Here is a 22,598-nt window from a genome sequence, read left to right on the forward strand (position 1 = left end):
GTTCTACAATTTCTGCATATTCATATCATTGTACGATAATATTTTGCAGCTTTAAAAACGTCACCATCCAAAAAGAGGTGCAATTCAATTCCTGCACTTAAGTCCTCTTCACAGGAAATACTTTCATCCAACAGTCAGGATTGGATGGAGGAAAAGAATAAAAGACTTACCGAGGGGCCAAGTTTTACAAGTCTTGATGAAGAAGGTGAGGAAGCATCAGCATATTTTAAAAAAAGGAGAAAATTAAAATTTGACCTGAACCTGTGACATGCAGTAATGTCTCAGTTTTGTAGTCAGTCTCAGTAGTCGCTTTCAGATTAAACAATATAATCGTCAATACGTTGCTCTTAAAAATTATCAATTTCTCCAGGCCAGCAGGGGGCTGCTGTAAGATGTCAGACAGTCACTGGAATGATTAATTAAACAAAAAGGAATGAATATCTTCTGATATATACTCTCTTCTAATGTTTCAAGACACAGTGACACAGGCCTATAAAAGTTGCTTATGCCTTCTAGGCCAAGTCAGTAGCATATTGGCCCTTATGGGGCCTTTTGACGGCCCTGCCCATCCAACATCTGTCAAACTCGCCAGATGAGTGTATCTTTCAGTACATGGCCAGGTTTACATTGTAGCTTATTTATTGAAGATTTTTTGGTTTACAGTCCTGTAGATGTCATTTTTCTAAAAAAAATCTTAACACACAACAAAAAATATTGCAGTTTGGACCTTAATAGTGATTGGCTACCCTTTGTTCTGATCTCACAATCCCTTTTTTTTTTCATATTTACAGCATTAAATTCCAGGCACCGGCCTGACCTCGTCCCAAGTACCCCATCCTTATTTGAAGCTGCTTCATTAGCAACATCAGTATCCTCTTCATCTTTGTATGTGGATGATAAGTATCACAACGAAGACACAATAGGGTATTCTAGCAGGTAATAATCATAATCATAAACCATGATAATGAGGGTAAAAAATGTTGCTGGGAAGACATTGATCATACGCGATATGCAGAGCTAAGAACTTGTAGAATTGTGTCATCTAAGTTTGGCGCGTTTCCAGGAATCTGCAAACAACAAATGTTAACCGTTTTCCATGACCATTAAGAGCTTCCATGGAAGCAGCCATCTTTTAAAAAAAGACTAAGCTCTGTACCAGTTTTGTGTGTTGTAAATTAGCTGATAATGATCCCTCTTCAAAAGGATCAGGCAGGCAATATTTCATCTCCCTTTGGGTTCCACTCATTTGTATTTGGGGATCATTGGGCACATTACTGAGTAGCCATTCCACATCAAGGGTAGTTGTCTTTCTGTATACATGTACGAAATTATAAGTAGACAACTTGTGTATTACACACAATTTAAATTTATTTTAATGCTTCTGTTGTGTTATCTCTGTACTTCAGCTATTTGACAGATCTTGTAGTAAAAGTAAAACTACAGCAAGAGGTACAATCAGGCTTCATCTCAAATTCAGATTGATTGTTTTCCTATTCTTGTGAGCTGGAGGCTACCTGACAGCAAATCTTTAAGAGATGCTGCTTATTAACCAAATTAAATTAACTTTACAGCAGTAATCCTTTAGGCAAAATGCTTCTGAAACAAAATGTTCTCCTTTAGCAGAGCACTTGGCAGTTGGCATGGAAACACTGTGAATCTGCCAAATAACCAGTCACACGGTAATTTCGGTTGGGAATAGGAATCTGTGTCATTCTTGTCTGTCAGCACACTGCTTTTGACTAAGACTAGTATATATAAATCATAATATTTGGGAATAAGAAACTGTAAAATAGAAAACCCCAATATATATATATACGTAGTAATGAATGTAAAATGTATTCATTTAGGATATGCAGAAATAACAGAGGGTTATAGAACTAACAAGGAAGTGGTTTCCCTGGTGGTAACCAGGGTCCAGAGAGGGACTGGGGGGGCATTCCCTCACCACCTCACTAAGCCCTGCAAGTTGTCCATGAACCATGGGATTTTGAGCTGTGCATGAGAAGAACATATTGTGGAGGCAAATGGCCTTCATTCACAACTGATTTGTTGTGTCTGCAGTTTTTCCCTCCTGCTGAGCTCAGACAGATGCCTCTTCCCTACCTACATTGTAGCTTGTGCTGCCCTATGTCGGGGCTGTCCAACTGAACGACAGTGGGCCAGATGTAACCTCAGCATGTCAAAGATCTCCAATCTCCACGGACCCCTTTGTATCATTGTTTTATAATTATTTGCCCCCCCCCCCCAGAGCATGTGAACTTGCACAGGCCTACGTCATTACAGTGAATGATACCATTTATCATCAACTGTAATAATATAAAACAGTACTAAAGAAAGTGGAAACTATAAATAAAAAGTTGGTTTTTAATTTACAGTAATTTCTTCTGGTCACTTTAAGGTTACTTTCTTAAGATGGCCATACATTGTAAGATTCTCTCATTTGGAGCATCTTGGGAAACAGGGCAGTCTCCCTTACCCGGTGTTTGATTCATATAATTTTAATGTGTTTAAGACATATTTTCCCCTTATTTTGTGTACCCAAGCAGAGAGGTGACTTTAAAATTTTGTTGAAATTTAGCTGATTAGAAAACTGCACACGTCCTTTTAACATGACATAAGTGAAATATTCAGCACTGTGGCTACACAGGGTGAAAGGTAATAGATACAAGGATGGTTAAGGGTTAGACAGTTACCAACCGCTGCTGAAATTTCAGTTGTAAGAGCAAACTAGTTCTAAACATGAAAGACAATCTATTGAATCTGCAGGCTTTAAGTGATTTAGGCAGTTGCAAAACTGGTTTGCCTACTTTACAGATGTCATAGTGACAGTAATTAGATTTACAGGTGATGACCTATTTAGCCTGTGGCCTTAAGTATAAGGCATAAGAGCTTATTTACAATAGCTAATTGCAAAAATGGGAGGAGATTGCTCTTTAAAATGCACTTTTGCCTACTTGCTACTTGTGCTCATTTGTACTAGTGCATATATGTCAAACACAAGGCCCGGGGGCCAAATACGGCCCACCTGGCTGTTTTATGTGGCCCCTGGTGGGTGTGTTTGACCATCCAGCCTGATCAATTTCCATTTTCCTTACATAGTAACTAAGACCAAGTGGTATATTTATCATGCTGTGTAAAAAGTGGAGTGAAGCATTATCAGTAATGTTGCCCAAGGCATCCAATCAGTAATCAGATTTCAACAGTAGCAAAGCATCTATTGGCTGCTATGAGCAACATCTTACTCCACTTTTTACACATTGTGATAAATATAGCCCTTAGTATCTTACTAAGTATATTGATAAAAAAATTGGCCCACGACTTAGCCTGTGTTTTAGATTTCGGCCCCCTTATGTGATTGAGTTTGACACCCCTGTACTAGTGTGTGTGCAAATTTTCTCATTCCACATTCTGGTGAAAGGGAGACCTGGGCCTAACTAGGGCTACTACCTGTCCGGGTTTCACCTGAATAGCTTGGTGTTTGGTAGGGCTTTTCCTGGTGAAAACTGCCTGTCTGGATTTCTAAATTAGGACAGGACATTGAATTAAATGGCACTGTGATCAGTCAATTGCTGATCACCACATCATAACCCAGCTCCTGACATCACAGATCACCTCCCCCCCCAAACATCACCTGCCCTGTCCCTGACATTATCCAACCACCCCTCTCCTGAGCCACAAAATGCGTCAACAAACAAGTAAATGTACTTTGAAATTCTGAGAATGAATGTTGGATCATGGAAGCAAAAAATTTTTTTAAAGATGTATTCCATTCTTGTCAGTTACTGCATTTAAAGAGGGGAAATACCTCATTGTCCCCTTTTTGTAATTAATCTTTTTTATTTAATGTTTAGTTTTGAAGCTACAGACCAGGATCATCATTGCTAAAACTCTCTCTCCTCTCTGTTTGGAAGGGATTGCCAGCATCAACTTGCTCTCTGCCCAATACAGGAAGTTGACAGTGAACTGGTTACTGTGCATCCCTCTCTCTTCTGCTCTATTTGCATTTCATTGATTAGATTGGCTGAATTTTGCCAGCCAATGGTATCAAAGTCAAGCAAATGAAGGAGAGGGAAAACATGTTTATTTCAGTAACCAGTTCAGTGTGAACTTTTTTTTATCTGACTGCCTGCCAAATCCTGGTCTTGGAAATCCCTGCAGAGAGAGCTGAGAGCAGATGGTGAGAGTTTTATCAATGCTGATCTTGGTCAGTAGCTTCAAAACAAAACATTTTGAATAATAAAGATGACTTACAAAAATGTTTTTTTCTGACAGGGGCTGTTCAAATTTGGACTGTTGTCTTTAATTGGGCATGTGCTGAACACACTTTTTTTCCCATTAAGTCAAGAAAAATAAGTTTTTTTGTTAATTCTTGAGCTAAACAAGGAATTTGAAGCTCCTCCATGTTTGGTCCTTGAAAGGTGGATATTAATTAGATTACCAGTGCACAGATATCAAGCATAATGAACACCTGCTAACAAAACAGTCACAACAAATGGAGAAAAGTCACATCACACGCACCAAACATGGAGGAGCTTATCTTTAAGCTCAATAAATAAGAAACATAGATTATTTGTGAAACATTAGGCAAAAAGTACAAACCGGATTCCAAAAAAGTTGGGACACTAAACAAATTGTGAATAAACACTGAACGCAATGATGTGGAGGTGCCAACTTCTAATATTTTATTCAGAATAGAACATAAATCACAGAACAAAAGTTTAAACTGAGAAAATGTACCATTTTAAGGGAAAAATATGTTGATTCAGAATTTCATGGTGTCAACAAATCCCAAAAAAGTTGGGACAAGGCCATATTCACCACTGTGTGGCATCTCCCCTTCTTCTTACAACACTCAACAGACGTCTGGGGACCGAGGAGACCAGTTTCTCAAGTTTAGGAATAGGAATGCTCTCCCATTCTTGTCTAATACAGGCCTCTAACTGTTCAATCATCTTGCGCCTTCTTTGTCGCACCTTCCTCTTTATGATGCGCCAAATGTTCTCTATAGGTGAAAGATCTGGACTGCAGACTGGCCATTTCAGTACCCGGATCCTTCTCCTACGCAGCCATGATGTTGTGATTGATGCAGAATGTGGTCTGGCATTATCTTGTTGAAAAATGCAGGGTCTTCCCTGAAAGAGATGACGTCTGGATGGGAGCATATGTTGTTCTAGAACCTGAATATATTTTTCTGCATTGATGCTGCCTTTCCAGACATGCAAGCTGCCCATGCCACACGCACTCATGCAACCCCATACCATCAGAGATGCAGGCTTCTGAACTGAGCGTTGATAACAACTTGGGTTGTCCTTGTCCTCTTTGGTCCGGGTGACATGGCGTCCCAGATTTCCTAAAAGAACTTCGAATCGTGACTCGTCTGACCACAGAACATTTTCATGGAACATGGAGTGTTCCATTTTGCCACACTCCATTTTAAATGATCCCTGGCCCAGTGAAAACGCCTGAGCTTGTGGATCTTGCTTAGAAATGGCTTCTTCTTTGCACTGTAGAGTTTCAGCTGGCAACGGCGGATGGCACGGTGGATTGTGTTCACTGACAATGGTTTCTGGAAGTATTCCTAAGCCCATTCTGTGATTTCCTTTACAGTAGCATTCCTGTTTGTGGTGCATTGTCGTTTAAGGGCCCAGAGATCACGGGCATCCAGTATGGTTTTACGGCCTTGACCCTTACGCACAGAGATTGTTCCAGATTCTCTGAATCTTCGGATGATGTTATGCACAGTTGATGATGATAGATGCAAAATCTTTGCAATTTTTCGCTGGGTAACACCTTTCTGATATTGCTCCACTATCTTTCTGCGCAACATTTTGGGAATTGGTGATCCTCTACCCATCTTGGCTTCTGAGAGACACTGCCACTCTGAGAAGCTCTTTTTATACCCAATCATGTTGCTAATTGACCTAATTAGTGTTATTTGGTCTTCCAGCTCTTCGTTATGCTCAAATTTACTTTTTCCAGCCTCTTATTGCTACTTGTCCCAACTTTTTTGGGATTTGTTGACACCATGAAATTCTGAATCAAAATATTTTTCCCTTAAAATGGTACATTTTCTCAGTTTCAACTTTTGTTCTGTGATTTATGTTCTATTCTGAATAAAATATTAGAAGTTGGCACCTCCACATCATTGCGTTCAGTTTTTATTCACAATTTGTTTAGTGTCCCAACTTTTTTGGAATCCGGTTTGTATGTTCAGCACAAATCCTATTCATTGAACAAGGGGGTATACTGCCCCTTTTAAAGGATGAACAGAAATATATGAACTGATATAGCCAAATGTCACAATTTAGATCTGGTTTACTGAGCTGCTATGGGAAAATGCAGAATAATTCAAAATAAAAATAAAAAGCAACTGAAAAAAAAGTCATTTCTGGCGTACAATCCAAAAAAACAATATAACTTAAAAAAGCATGTGGAATTAGAGCCACCCCTTAAAAAAAACCTTCTGTGGCACGTAGCATTAAAACTCCCACTCCATCAAAAACTGAAACAGGCAGAAAGCCAAGCAGTGTTTGGAACAATTTGCTAGTGACAACAGATGGGAGAGTTTATTGATTCTGTCTTGCTAGGGAACACTAACCAGCTCCAGTGACATTTGCTGATGTCGGAGACATTGCATGATATTTACTTTAGTAAGCATTCAATAAATGAGGCAGTTTTTTATGGTTGTTGATGCCCGTCAGCAGTAATTGAAACAGAAAGCAGCAGTGCAGGGATTTATTTTATAGGCGCCTGTCTTTTGTCACTTCTGTGACACGTATAAGTGATAGCTGTCATGGCAGCAATTCCACAGAATTCAGTAAACTCAATACAGTAAGGCCTTTGCCTTTGGGAATGATAAATATCTCATGCAGCTTAATTCCATATAAAACCTATGCATTCACGTTATTATATACTCTTTAACACATGAAAAAGCCAACACTCCAGTACTCATGTCTGAGACATCAATCCAGTTTCCATGTAGCTGCACACAGATATGGCTGCCACCTAGTTAGCAAAAATGGTCCTTGGTACCAATGTCAGTAGACCAATAACAGATATAGGAAGTAGGATATTTTTTCCATAAAAGGAAAGCATGGGTGATGATTGTTCTAAAATCACATATTTTGATGATGTCCATTAATTGCCCCTCACTACTAAAAATCTGCATGAATAAACTCTAGCTGGATATACCACAATAGCTCAGGTATCCAATTAATGAAGGTGACTGTACAGTGTGTGAAAAAGCAGTCTCAGTGTACACCCCCACAATAGGTGTATAATTGCTATTACTATTCAGATTCACTAAGAGAATGATGCCAAAGCAGGTCAAGCTGTTGAAATATGTTTATAGTCTTCCATCTTGTCTAGCTCACCAGGAAGCTCACCAAACCTGCTCATTGCTGCGTATAGTTTTTCATCTTGTCTACCCCACCAAAAAGCTCACCAAACCTGCAAAAGGCAAAAAACATGGTGAATTGTGCCCATTTTTTTTGTACCCTTACATGTAGTAAGTGAGCCCTTACTTCTTAGAGTTTTCCCAACATATTATTCAATATGTACACCATGAATATGGTTAAAATACTAAGGTTGCTGCAATATTGTACTGATACAGTTACCAAAAGCAACCAATCTGTTTTTATTGACTGATATGGAAAGTAAAAACATGAACGCAAAGATCAGTGTTACACAATTGGTGCTGTTTAGTTAATAGGTTAGTATTCAGCCCCATGGTATTATATTTTGTACTAAAGACTCTTAGGACTCATACCCCAGGATATATAAATGTAGTAAAACTTAAGATCCCAGGCCTGTCACACAGTAAAACCAGTTTCAATGCCACTAGCTATTTTAATATTTACATGTTGATACCAGCAGCTGGTAATATACAGTGTTTGGGAAAGTGCAGCTGTTATTGTTCCACCAGCATCCACATTATGTTTCCCTTTGGGTCTCTATTCAATCCTTTAGACTAGGATGGGTTTGGTTCTCCACAGCACACAACATTTTTGTTGCATGCCTTTTCTTTTGTTACCTCATTTGCAGAGACAGCTATTGTTAATCTCTATAAACCGCTTGTCAAGTTTTTCGGTCCGACTGCACAGCAGTTTTACGTCATTGGCTTTGAGCTTTTGTCTCAGGAAGCATTTCTTTGGATAAAGCAGGGGGTAGTTACCATGCTGCAATAAAAGGTTCACACGGCAGCTGGAAATCTATCCCATCACAGAATAAAATATACCCCATGCACGAGTGGTTATTATGGTCACTTTCTATGTGTTTAATAAAGTACACAAGCATGGAATGTATTCATATGTAGCTTTATTAATCAACATATGTGTATATATTGCACACACAGCACACAGGTTGTCCACTGCAATATGTCTGTGCAAAGCACCTACTGCTACCTCCCACTTAAATGGTAACTACAGAAATGGTAGCACTGCCGCTGGCACTGTTTGTCCAAAAAATGCTCACTAGAGAATTTAGTGAGAATTTGGGGCTTAAAAGTCCAGTACTGTACCAGTGTTGTCAAATGCTTCCCATTAAAGTAAAAGGCAACATTGGCGTTTTTGGGTTCTGAATACATTCTGACTGCCTAAAATTGATCTGAGCATCATTTTATTATGAAGAGACATGCAGTGGTGGTTATAATATGTGCAATAAAAGAAGGCATTTTGTTGGGAATTTATGTTAGAATCTGCTAGAAATCCTTTTGATTTGAAGTCCTAATTGTTAACTGGATGTTTCCTTGGAGGACTAATACAAGGCTTGTGTTGCAATACTGAGACTGTTTCTTTTTTTTTCTTTTTTTAATTTTCAGTAGCAAATGAATGGGTTAATAGAAACTTAAACTGAGAATGCAAAAGACCTTACTTTTATTTGTAAAAGGAAATACCAAATCTAAAATATTATTTGAAGAATCTTATGTTATACAGATGAGCTCACAGGGGCTCAGTACAGGTATGGGACCTATTATCCAGAATGCTTGGGACCTGGGGTTTTATGAATACGGGTTCTTTCTGTAATATGGATTATCATGCCTTAAGTCTACTAAAAAATCATTTGAAAATTAAATAAATCCGATAGGATCTTTTTACCTCCAATAAGGATTAATTATATCTTAGTTGGGATCAAGCACAAGGTACTGTTTTATTATTATAGAGAAATAGGAAACTTTTTTAAAATCTATTTGATTAAAATAGAATCTGTGGGAGACAGTCTACTGGTAACACGGAACATTCTAGAACATGGGTTTCTGGATAACATATCCAGTACCTGTATTTTGATTAGAGTGTTTGCTGATCAGATTTTTTGTTATTTTCAGAATGGGCCTGCCTTCAAGTTCAACCTTCACTCTAGAAGACAGTGCCTATCAAACGTCTGAACAGAGCACCCTTGAATGGGATAATGACAATGCCTCGGTATTTGACATCTATCTCGTAAGTATCTGGTTCCTCTAGTTTTGCATTAGCGTTGATTGTGCCCTAACATTGATATTTATAGGAGAAGGAAAGGCCAAAATCACTGGGGGTGCCAAATGTTAGGCACCCCCCAGTGATTGTAATCACTTACCTTATACCCCGGGCTGGTGCTCCTGTTAGGGGAAAACCACACCAGCCTGGGGTTGCTGCCACCTTCTCTCTTCAGGTGTACTGTGAATAAGCTGGCTTTTTTGTTAAAGTTTGGCTTTTCACTCTACTGCACATGTAAAAGTGGTGCTAAGAAAGAAGGAAGAGGATTGCTGTTTCTAACAGGGGCACCAACCGGGGGTATCAGGTATCAGATTACAATCACTTCACTGGGGGTGCCTAGCATTTGGCACCCCCAGTGATTTTTAACTTTTCTGTTCTACTGTTGCACCTTATTGGGTAAGTAAAGCTAAATAAGAAAGAAGACTATTTAAAATATATTGGTTAAAAGGATTTACTGCCACCTGTGAACTGTGCATACGGCTATGGGCAAACTAACAAAAATCAGTAAAAAATGTGTCTGTCATAGGGCTGCCGAAGCTCTGTAAGTTCAGTATTAAAACACATTTCTATCCATATTTTATTTTGACAATTGCTAAAGGTTATGCTTAATAGGTCTGTGTTACTCAGTCCTTACTGCCTTCTGTTCCCCTATGCCTGTTGATGAAGGGGAATCTTGGAGCTATCACCACCTCCTGACCAGGTGGTAACTCCAGGGTTCCCTTTGTACCCAGTGGCAATAGGCGCAGCACACTTTTACACCCCCATTGATGGGAAGCAACTAGTACACAATTTAGTAACAAACTGAACTGTGCATCTGCAAGTTTGTGAAATTCTATGGGAAAACACTGTGTTGTGGGTAAAAATAATCTGCATGGTTTTGTGCTGTGCATATGAACTTGTGTTAATAAATGAGCCCTATAGCACTGACATTTTTGATATCTGATGTATTTATTAATTACAATTTCAATGATTATTTACCATTTTTGTCCCCTAATGCTGTGATTCCAGTGGCAAAACAGTTGTAAAGCTTCCAGTTAGAGGCAAGTAAGTGCTATTGCTTCAGGGTGATTTTCTGGCATTGCAGTTTGATGCTTACCTAACAGCAAATAGCTTTGTGGATTGGATATTAATGTTTTGTGTTAAATGATACAAGGCTGATCAGTTCTTGTCCAGTTATGTGCTAGCTCCTCTAGCAACTGGGTCCACTTGGTACTAACAACTGTGTATGTGTATCAGTCGTCTTTATATTCTTCTTGAAAACAAGTATGCATCCATGACCAGCCTTTGGGGTGTTCGACATGTTCCGTCACACAAACCACCATTATGGATGGGGGTCACTTTTTGGCATAATCTTCAACGCTTAATATTTGTGAAGCTTCTGAAACATATATTTTTGTATTTCCAGGCAATATACGTAAGTCATATGAAGGATAAGGACTGATATTGTGTTTATTTTGTGGGCAGGCTGTTCTTATCTGCCATACTTACAATAACCAAATGATTGCAGTGTTAATATCTCATTCATAGCTTAGATAACACCATTCTTTTTCCTAGAGCAGGCAGCACCACAGGTTGTAAATGCACGCTATACACGTTTTGCCAGTTGTAAAAGACTTCACAATGGGAATGGAATTGGCCAGAATACATGAAATTAAGCCCAGGGTATTGTGTTTTTCTGACCTAATTTGCCAATTTAAAGTTTTACTGTAACACTTTTTATTTAAAAGTAGTGCAACTTAAAATCTTTAAGGGGATTTTCAAAAGACTTCGCAAAAGCAAACAGTTACGTAGGGTTCCAACGTGGAACAACATGGACATGTACTAAAGCGTTGCCTCATTCGTTTATTTAGATTCAGGAAACGCAGAGCTCTGTATTTGACGGTGGTTAAACATTTGTGTTTTTCCCTGTATTTTTCTCTTTGTCCAAACTGTTCGTGTTCTGTTGCAGTTGGAGCTGTCAGATAACACAGTTGTGTGACACAAATTTCTAACCGCCGCCCTGCTGTTTCTCCTGCTAATCTTTTCTTTTGCACTCGGTCTGCATGTTTTCCAGGATATTCTGGGTGTTGGCTGCTGAGTTCCTTCCTTATTCTGACTAAAAGTTGGGTCTGAATAGAAAAAAAAGTTTTAAAAATGAGTGAAATTCAGCAGACTTCCATACTGCATGCAAATGAATTCACTCATAAACACTCATTATGGCCCAGGTTTTGTTATGGTCAGTGTATAGAAAACATGCAGTCTGAAAGTAACATCATTGCTGTATCTTGTGATAGGATCATGAACTGAGACCTAATTTGAGTCTATGGACATTCTGTTTTGATGCAGGGACTGGCAGAGGCACTGGAGCACAAAAAAACAAACCCCTAAACAGGACAAGTCACTGTATTAAGATGATATTGATCGCACCCTTTCCATTAGCAAGACTGGACTGCTGTAAATGTAATGTCTTATGCATGAATTACATACAGTAAGAGGAAGGCAATTACACAATTCATGTAGTAGTAATTCTACCTTCCTGCCAAAAAAAACCCAAAACAGCCCTGTCTTGCTTTATGGCAGGGTCTGCAGATACACCCTCAGGATCAGAAATAAAAGGCAGGGCAGTTGGTAAAATTACATTTGTATTGCTCCTCCATGCACCTACAGGCCTAGTGTTACCCTTTGGGCTTAGTCTCTTTCTTCTAGATTGTGGTGGAACTGTCTGGTTAGGCTGTAGATGTTTATCATTATGGCAGAAAAATGACATAGGTAGGTAAGGGTTATCAGAATGACATGTAACATAGGAGCCACATAGCTAGATAGAACCACATAGATAAAACAGATACATTTACATGCAGTGGCTGTTGCCGCCATCTGCTGGTGAATCAATCTCATTTTCTGTTACAAATCCTTCCTAGTTAATTGAAAAAAAAAATGCTGATATGAGCTTTATAAATGCCTTTTAAAAAAAGTCAGCAAGGTTGACCAGAAAGACAGGATGCTTAAAGGGGTAATTCCTCTTAAAATACTATTTCACTTTAATGATTTTCAGTTGGCCATATAGTTCACTTGTAGCTTCTTCCTCTAAATGAGGAATGTCCCCTGTCTACCACACCTTACCCTTATCAAAAGGGGTTCCTAGAGAGGGGAACTTTTTCCAGTTGCTTTTTATTCCTTACAATATTTCTAAGACTTCATTTTAAAGTTTGATTTCCACCTTTTTCAGGGGCAGAACAGTAAGAGGCGTGTCTTTAAATGTTCACATTTAATACATTTTTATTACAAATGTAATACATCAGATGATTATTATTGTTTCTTTAAGTGATTATAATGGCTAACCTGAGACCCAGGCCCATGTTCGCGTTTGCTAACAGTTGCACCGGCCCCGGGTACTTTGGTTGGAACTCATTAGTCGCTAATTAGCTTACTGAGCTGAGGGACCAGAGGAAGAAGAATGAAGCAAATTCATTTCTAAAATAGAAAAATAATCAAAAATTGTAAACCACAGGAAAGGCTGTTGTACTGTTAAAGGGGACCTGTCACCTCAAGAAATAATTCCAAATTGTTTTCTATTGTGTTTGTCAAGCAAAATAAACTTTACTTACACTATATAAATTATTTTAATCTTATTTTCTTCAGCCTTGGTATTCACACTTGCTGCAAGCAGGCCGGCAGCATTTTGTGGAAACTGTTATCAAAGCAGGCATTGCATCCTGTCAAAATCTTGTTTCTGTGCCAGTATGGGGGGACCTAATGCCCATGTCCATGCACTGGTTACACAATTACATGGTGCGAAGGGAGGGGGAATGTGAGGAGACCAGCAACATCTAAGAAGTTCTGAATTGAAAGTGAAAGTAACTGTCTGCCTAAGGCATAGAGGCGGGGCAGGCAATATATGATTGACAGCTGGGATTTTTAAATGCTTTTATTATGGGTATGGATGTGGTAATAAAAAAATAATTCGGGGTTTCTTGTTTAATTTGAAAAGGCTTTTATTATACAGCTTCTTATGTCTGGGTGACAGGTCCACTTTAAAAAACAATTGAGCTGAAAAATGGGCTAGGAAGTTAAACTTCACCTTTCACCCACAGAAGCAACAAGGCATGTTTTGCTCCAAGTCATGTGATCCCACACCCTATCAAAGGACTTATATAAGTATTTTAATAAGGCCAAAAACAGAGGTGGGGGGAATCTTGTTTCTTTTAAAAAATTATATTTATAGTCTGTGTTTTAAAGTTGGCCAGTCACATAAAGATCTATTCACTTGGCCAAGCAAACAGATATTTGTGGGTGGATACAGAACGTTGGCCATTGGGACTTATAGAGATTTATATGGTCTGGGTGGCCATGGACCACATACTTGGCCTGATGCAGTCCTTTAAGCAGGAATAGTATTATGGAGTCAGTATGATGCTTAAAATGCAGTTGTTTGTATCTGCCCAGCTAATGTAATTTCATTTGTACATTGCCCTATCTCGGCCACTGGAAACCCTTTCTACATCTGATTATTTCTTAAAGCACTTGCTGGTTATATTGCTGCCATGCTAAAATTCAGTGCAAGAGGTTTCTCTATAGGTTTCTTATTAAAGGAGAAGGAAAGGCTAATAAAGAGTTAATCTCAAGCTGCAGGCATACCTTCAGTTCTCTCAATAGTGCCCTTAAGTCTCCCCATATTTCTCCTGTTCAGAAGATCAGAAGCCTCATAGGAAAAAAAAAATGCTGAGCTGTGTAAAAAATGCTCCCATAATGCCTCTCTCCTGCACCAAGACCAAGACTGGAGTACATGGGCAGTGTGTAAGACTATGAGGAAGCTTCCTGCTGATTGGCTCAGATCACACATTCCTTAGGGGGGAGGAATTAATTTCTTGAGGGAGGGGGGAGCAGGAGAGAGGAGACAGCTGAGCAGACTCTGGCACAGGAAAACAAACAGACAAGAAATCCTGTTTCTTTTGACAGAGAAGTCAGTGCAGTGTTTCTGTGAGTGCTTATGGCTGTATTTACATAGACCTTTCTGATAAAGCTTACTTAGTTTTTACCTTTCCTTCTCCTGTAAGGACAGTTGGCAGTCACTAAAAAGCAGTTTTATGAAAGTCAGTAGGAAAATTCCTTTCTTTGCTCCTTTGCACCCGGTTATTTATTCGGATTGCTCCCAGCTTGCCCTGCAGTAATTAAAAGGTTTTTGAATGACATGTTATTAATAATGTTTTTATGTAGGGTTTTCTGCATTGTGATTGTGAAGTCCGCCTTGTTCAGTCTGCTGCCCTTCTTTTGTTATCCTGCCAAGTTCTGTAATATTCTATGACTGGATCCTCTGATCTGAAAAAATAATTATATGAAGTATATACCTGGTAGTATTATGGAACACCCAGACAAGAGTGCTGCCCTCACTATTAAATGTTGCCGTGACCCTGATAGCAGAACATAAGCTCCATTCTACAAAGAAACTGGCCTGTTGTGTATGGTAATGTAAGGCTCAATCCAATATCATCAACCAGTTCCATGTCATGAGGGAGATAATGATCGGGTCCTGTATTTTAATAAGCCTAAACTCTTCTTCACATTAAAGGAGAAGTAAACCCCCCCTAGGTATAAACCCCCCCCCCCAACTGCCCTCCATCGCCCCCCCTTCACCTATCCATTCTCGCACAGCTTATTACATTGAAAAGTGGCCCTATAAAACCTGAGATAAAAAAGCAGCGCAGCAGAGTGCCTAGGCACCATCTTCCGTCCATTAGAAAATGCTTCAGGTCTCACCTCCGACACGGACCCTGCATGAGCAATGTAATAGGCTGTGCGAGAAGGCAAAGGTGATGGGAGGTGATGGAGGGCAGTTGTAGGGGTTTAGTTATTCTTTAAACTGTCAAAAAGACCCGGTGTGGATCATTAGCTCCCTCATGACATGACAAAATCGCCACTCTCCTGACGTGGTTGCTAAACAAACATAGTGAGCAAAACACTTGAAAATCAGTTCAAGTAGTATAAATTCAATTCCATTTACTGGGAGGGCAGGGGCTTTCCAGGTTCTGTTGCCACTAGTTCTCTGCACTAGCAATGTGCTAAAAAGCTGAATTTAATGTGCTAGGTCAGTGCTGTCCAACTTCTGTTGTACCGAGGGCCGGAATTTTTCTGACCTACGTGGTGGAGGGCCAATAATGGAAGGCAGTTTTGACCACTCCCCTTTTTGAAACCGCACCCACTTGAAACCACACCCATGTTATCACATGACCATACCCATATTAATGGTTGTAGTACAGCAAAAACCTGCCATACTCTGCCTTCCCTACCCTGCCTGTGTGTGCCATACTCTGCCTTCCCTACCCTGCCTGTGTGTGCCATACTCTGCCTTCCCTACCCTGCCTGTGTGTGCCATACTCTGCCTTCCCTACCCTGCCTGTGTGTGCCATACTCTGCCTTCCCTACCCTGCCTGTGTGTGCCATACTTTCACTGTGTGTGCCATTCTTGGCTGGTTTGTGCCATACTTGACCTGTGTGTGCCATACTCTGCCTTCCCTACCCTGCCTGTGTGTGCCATACTCCGCCTTCCCTACCCTGCCTGTGTGTGCCATACTCTGCCTGTGTGTGCCATACTCTGCCTGTGTGTGCCATACTCTGCCTTACCTACCCTGCCTGTGTGTGCCATACTCTGCTTACCCTATGATGCCTGTTTGTATGGAACACACAGGCAGCATACAGTGACACTGGCACTGCTCCTACAGTCTGCACAATAACTATATATTAAAAAACTTTTTAATTGCACTACCACCTCAGTATATGTTCTTTTTGTAGTGTGCAGGGATTATTTGTGGGTTTCTACTGCTCCTGAGGTGTGAACAGGGGAACAATATGGGTGATTACAGCCTGAGCCTGAGGTGTGAACACTGCAGGGGGGTGAACAATGCAGAGATTAAAAGGTGTGAACAACACAGGGAATTACATATTTAAACAATACAGCCTGAATCTGAGGTGAGAACCATGCAGGGGGGGCAGTTAATCACAGTACTGATAGCATTTAAAGCTTACACAAGAGTAAGCCATCAAAGCAGCCAGACAGGTGGGGGGCCACACAGAGGGGGGTCGCGGGCCGCATGCGGCCCGCGGGCCGCCAGTTGGACAGCACTGTGCTAGGTAACAGCTTTTTTGTCCTCGCTGGTGTAGCACTGCCTGGGGCAAGGTTCTCAGCTTTCCTCATGGATAAAACAGCAGTCTTGGTGTGGGAAAACTGGTGGATGGGAAACATAGAATAGTTTTCCATAACTTAATTCCATACCAGAACAAACTATTATGACAAAAGAGAGTCATAGAAGCACATCATGCTATGGTTGAACCCTCCAGAGAAGAGTTACCAAAGGCTGAAATTCTGAACAGAGTTCATAGCCATTTCCAAAGGCTCTAACCAGAGAACCTTGGGTCACAGCCAAACTCCAACCAAAACAGCAGGCACTCACAAATAAATTTGCATTTCTCTTACACAAGCCTGGGTCCATGAGTGCCTGCTGTTTTGGCTGTAGTATGATCCTCATCTTGCTGTAGGTCGGGGCATGTGCACCCGGACCCCACCTATACTCTGGTGAGATTTTATTTCCATACTTATGGGATTATACACTAAACTCCCAGCAGCCAGACTCCTCAAATAGAGAATCTCACTGGTCAGTCTGTGTTTTCTTCCACTCCAAGAATATTACCAAATGACCAAGAGCAATGTGCATAAAAATAAGACAGAAATATCCAGAAAGGGGCAGTTTCTCCGTCCTGTAATTGATTTGTAAAACACTTCTGTTTTCTTACAGTAAAGTGCCCTGAAAGCTGTGAAATGAAGGAGTAATGCTAAGAAGCCTGTGTCTCCACTGAGAGTGAAGCCTGGTCTGCTCTAAAGTCCCATTGTGTGAAACTGTCCTTGACTTGAAAGAGAGAACTATACCATGACCTTGAGCCTCTGGCCTTGGCATACCTTGCAGATAGCACATGAACTGGGGAACACGTTTCGGCCCATTCCTGGAACTGAGAAGGATTATTATAATATGAAAGTTCTTTGCTTCCGTTACTGCAACTCACTCGACTCCCTGGATAAGAGCTCCGCCCCCAGGATGCTTCTCCATTTGCATGTTCCTTCTGATACTGCCACAAGCAACACCTGTGATTTGTCCACCTGCCCAAAGCAAGCAGCTCCGCCTGGAACACTGTAATTGCAATGTCGGTGAAATAATAATCACTAAAATCTGTCTCGTTGGGTTGTAAAATGATTCCATGCAACACATTCGCATCCACGTGCACATTCCGTATGGGGCGAGCGCTTCTTTCAAGATCTTTTCAACGTTTACTAGATGAGCTGAAGCAAATGTGCTATTTATAACTAAGCCTTATGTTGTGTACATATCTGGTCTTTGAGATATTGTGATCTAGTTTGCTTGTAAAAGAGAAATGATATAATTTATTTAGAGTAAAATATCTGTATACTATAGTTTTATTGATAAAGGAAATAAAATAAAATATTTTGTGCTCAGTATTCGCTTATTTAACAATGAAATGATGGCCTAATCTCTGTACAGAACATTTTACTACAGTAATAATGTAATGAATAAGATACTATGGGGGGGAATTCACAAAATTGGTGATATTGAGACAAAGTAAAAGTGGAGATAGATTTGTCGGATTTTCCACCTAATTCACAAAACTCTATCACCACCTTTGTGAATTTGTCTTATAAACAGACAGTTTTTAGATTTTGTCATTTTCCCGACATTTTTTCTATGAATTTGCCTTTAGCTCTTAGTAAATCTGTCGGTGCCATCAAACCCAGTCCCACAGCTAGCAGCAGGATTTTGCATTTCATTTGCCATTTGTCATTTCACTTTCGGGCATTTCCTGAGGGGTAACTTTAGTTTGCCCAGAGAAACTATACATCATTTTTTTCAGGACAATCTGGGCTTTCAAATATTTTCTATATTTCTGTGTAATTCAACTTCTGTAACAAGATTTAAGGGTCTAAATACCTTCTTCTCTAGCCCCTACTCATTACTGGTCAGCAGCAATCCGACCCACACACCAACATGCCCGGTGAATAGAGGTCCAACAGGACTAGGGCCTACTGGGTTTTTATCCAATGCCATGTTGGGCCAGTCCAACCCTGTACCCCAATATCCCAGTTTGGGTGCCAGTGTGCATGTGCTGTTTGGCGATCACCAAGATGGCTGCTGGGAACAGGTGGGGGCACAGCTAAAGGTGGGGGCCAATGCTGTCACACAGCTCTGTAGTTCTGGACATTATGGGGGCGCAGATAAGTTGGGGCAAATGTCAGTGAAGTGATTAAAGAGGGGGCACTGCAGCTAAAACTAAAAATTTGCCTGTGAGGCTTTACTTTTCCTTTTAATAAAAATGTTTACAATATATTCACACAAAATGTTATTATTGCCTCATTGATTAAGCTAAAACTAGCATAATCATACAAATGTGAGGTAAAACCTTTTTATATATAAGATATTGAACTTTTTTTAATCAGTGTTTTACTTGTTTATAAAATGTTAATGAGGCTTTTTGCACCTATTGTTCTAGGGTTAGACAGAAACTTGTCCCCTCACAATAGGCTGCTGATCCCCATTAATATGTTAATGATCCCCCAATGGGGCCCCTACCTTAGGTGTGAAATGGAGACTGGGGGGAACAAAACAAGACAGAAGAGCTTACAATTGATCTGACAGAGTTACACTGAGCTTTACTCCATTTTGAAAATGTCGGGAAAAAATGTCGTTAAAACGTCCTATAAATGTCGTTTAAACGACAAATTCACAAAAGTGTCTGTAAACTGTCTTTCTTTCACCAAAAATGGAAAAGTGGCGGTTGAGTCGGAATTTAGGCGGATTTCTGTTTGTGAATCTGGAGAAAGTGTTTTCCACCAGTTTTTCCACCATTTTTACTCCAAAAAAGGGCTACCTCCACTTTTGGGAATTCCCCCCTATGGATTAGTAACACAACACAAGGGTCCAGTCAGAAGCAAACAAGCCTGGCAGCCTGCCCATAAGGAACAATTGCATGCTGGTAAATTATACCCAATTTTTTTACACTGCTAATATAGCAAAGTTGAAAGAACAGTGAAAGCTGCTGGTTTTGCTGACCAGCCTGACAGGAGAAATTTTCAGAAGAGGAAAGTCTTTTGATGTTGCCATGCTTAGAAAAGACCAGAGAAACGTCAGGTGGCTTATGTTGCCAACCTGGGAACACAGCCAGTTGCGTGTTTCATGCAGAAGACATGCTACACAGAATCACAAAATGTATATTCAGTAATCCAGACAGCTTTGATAACTATTACATTTGATGAACAGCTCAAGGTCTGTGTGTTCAGACACCAAGGAAAATCTTTTAAACTAACCCCCCCCCCCAGAGTTGTTTTGTTAGCAGGGCAACCATCTTATCCTACTCCTTCCATTATTTCTTTTGAATTACTCTTTATCTTATATCTTCTTTGATTTTGATACCAACATTCTTATCAGCGTCCCTCTTTGTCTCAATTCCTTCTTGTCCCTTTTGTTGTCTGTATAAGCAAATCCTTCTGTTTCCCCTCCTTACTGTTTGAGTGTCACCATTCTGCTTTATAGTGGACAATCTCTCCTCCTTTAAAGGAAAAGTAACATTAAAAATTTTTAACTAAAAAATCTATTCTACCCTCCCCCAATAATTGCCCTATCCTGAAAACCATTTGTTATTTTGAATGCTTTAGTAGAAAATACCTGTTAAACTCGGCTTCCTGTCATTTGAACAAAGGCGATACGGCGAAGCCGGGAAAGTATCAGGAGATACACGAACTATGCGGCGATCGATTGATCGAGCCTAGCCTGACTACTGTATAGGGAAGGAGTCGGGCTAGGCTCTATCAATCGATCGCCGCATAGTTGATGCATCTCCTGATACTTTCCCCAGCCTCGCCGTATCGCCTTTGTTCAAATGACCAGAAGCCAAGTTTTTTACAGGTATTTTCTACTAAAGCATTCAAAATAACAAATGGTTTTCAGGATAGGGCAATTATTGGGGGAGGGTAGAATAGATTTTTTAGTTACAAATTGTTAGTGTTACTTTTCCTTTAACCCTCTCACCCTTGCTATCTTCTCTTCTGTCCTCTTCTTTTAACTTTAGTGCTTGTGGCTTGCATATTTACCTCAAAGAGCAGCACCCCGCCATCTTCTCTCACGGTCTCACTGTTGATTTGTATCCTCAAACGAAATTGCCACTTCAAGTTAAGTGGAACTTTTGTTTCTTCTGCTTAGTAGCTGCACAGCATAAAAGCTCAAGAAATAAGCACTCCTTTTCCGTGGCTGAGTTTCAAGTAAAAGTGACAGTTTCTTGGTACAGGTATTGTATCCCTTTTCCGGAAACCCATTATCCAGAAAGTTCCAAATTACGGAAAGCTCAGCTCCCATAGACTCCATTTTTATCAAATAATACACTTTTTAAAAAATGGTTTGAAACAGAACCTTGTACTTGATCCCAACTAAGGTATAATTAATCCTTATTGGATGCAAAATAATCCTATTGGGTTTAATTAATGTTTTATTGAATTTTTTTTAGTAGACTTAAGGTATGGCGATCCAAATTACGGAAAGACCCCTTATCCGGAATACCCAGGTCCCGAGCATTCTGGATAATGGGTCCCATACCTGTACATATTAACAGCATGCTCATTTCAGTAGATGTCAGGGCAAGTGAGGTTGTTTAAGATTCACGGTGGACAAGAGACCTGATGTGTGTGCCCCTGACATTGAAAAAGCCTTGTCTGCCTTATGAGTGAGTTCTCTTCTGCCCTTAACAAAAAGCTGAATTAAATTATGTGAAAACGTTCTAGAAAATAATTCTGCAGTTATTTATAATATTAGTATATTGCACTAATACAATTACATAGCAGTTCACAGAGACTTAGCAGGATTTGTTTTAAAAACCGATTAACCTACAAATGATGGCAAGTCCAGCAGCTGCCAAACAATGAACATACCACCACCCATCTTTTATCTGACCCAAGCAGAAGGCTGTCCAGTATAGTCTTAAACAGTCTTTGTTGATTACACATAGTTAAAAAAGACCAAAGTCCATTATGTTTAGCCCTCCAAATAAAATCCAGTGCACAAATATACACACACATACTTATACCAACCTATCTGTACACTCACATATATAAACTACAGTATATATACCAATATCTATACAAACTTTACATGTTAAACTCACATTAGTCTTGGGTATTATTTGTGTTTGAGAACTCATCCAAGCCCTTCTTAAAGAAGAAGTAAACCTTTTTTTTACCTATCTTTAAAATTACTCTAAACAACCCCCAGAATAACATACCTTAGTCTCTGCATTCAGTCTGATCTGGGCTGTGACTTATTAGTTGAAATCTGCAGCTCCTTTCCTCTACTTCACACGTGTCAAACACAAGGCCCGCCTGGCTGTTTTATGTGGCCCTTGATGACTGCCTGACCATGCAGCACCAATCGCCTGACCGCCTTATATGATTGAGTTTGATACCCCTGCTTTACTTCCTGGTACAGCATGAAGCCCTACCCCCTCTTCCTGTTCAGCTCTCCTCATCTTTTCTAGTGGAACATGAGAGCCTTCTATGCATGCCTGACAGAGAAGAAGCTTTCTGGGAATGCACAGTGAGTCAGGCAGTTATGTATGGGCACAGAAAAAAAATCTGACCCCCTGCTTCTCTTTGCATTCCCAGAAAGCTTCTTCCCTGTCAGGCATGCACAGAAGGCTCTCCTCTTCCACTACCCTATAGTCAGAGAGATAAGGAGAGCTAAACAGGAAGAGGGGCGGGGCTTCAGGCTGTACCAGGAAGAGGAGGAAAGGAGCTGGAGATGTCAACTTATAAATCTCTAACCAGATCAGACTGAATGCAAGGACTAAGGTATGTTCTTCTGGGGGTTGTTTAGAGTAATTTTAAAGATAAGGAAAAAAAGGTTTACTTCTTCTTTAAGAGGGGCTTGGATGAGTTCTTGAACACACATAATACCCAAGACTAATGTGAGTAACAGAATCTGCCATTACCACATCACTAGGAAGGGAATTCCACAACCTCACTGCCTTCACCGTGAAAAACCACCTACGCTGCTTCAAATGGAAGTTCCATTCCTCTAAAGGGGTGGCCTCTGGTGCGTTGACCGT

At 40.1% G+C, this 22,598-nt stretch overlaps 1 protein-coding gene across 4 annotated transcripts in view; it reads left to right on the forward strand.

The window, feature by feature from the left end:
- pip5k1b (phosphatidylinositol-4-phosphate 5-kinase, type I, beta) overlaps positions 1-17,952 on the forward strand; it is a 95,148-nt gene extending 77,196 nt beyond the window's left edge. For 3 of the 4 annotated variants that reach the window (XM_031890766.1, XM_004910778.4, XM_002935598.5), the window contains exons 11-14: positions 50-205; positions 792-936; positions 9,323-9,437; positions 10,479-10,609. In XM_031890766.1, the coding sequence (XP_031746626.1) occupies positions 50-205; positions 792-936; positions 9,323-9,437; positions 10,479-10,508 (446 nt within the window). In that variant the 3' untranslated portion in view covers positions 10,509-10,609. Of the gene's footprint in view, positions 1-49; positions 206-791; positions 937-9,322; positions 9,438-10,478; positions 10,610-17,236 lie in introns of those variants that run through there. The other variant, XM_004910780.3, reaches the window with a different exon arrangement.
- The last annotated feature ends 4,646 nt before the right edge of the window (positions 17,953-22,598 follow it).

Source organism: Xenopus tropicalis, chromosome 1 (genome assembly GCF_000004195.4).
Source record: "Xenopus tropicalis strain Nigerian chromosome 1, UCB_Xtro_10.0, whole genome shotgun sequence".
In the NCBI taxonomy this organism is placed as follows: Eukaryota; Metazoa; Chordata; class Amphibia; order Anura; family Pipidae; genus Xenopus; species Xenopus tropicalis.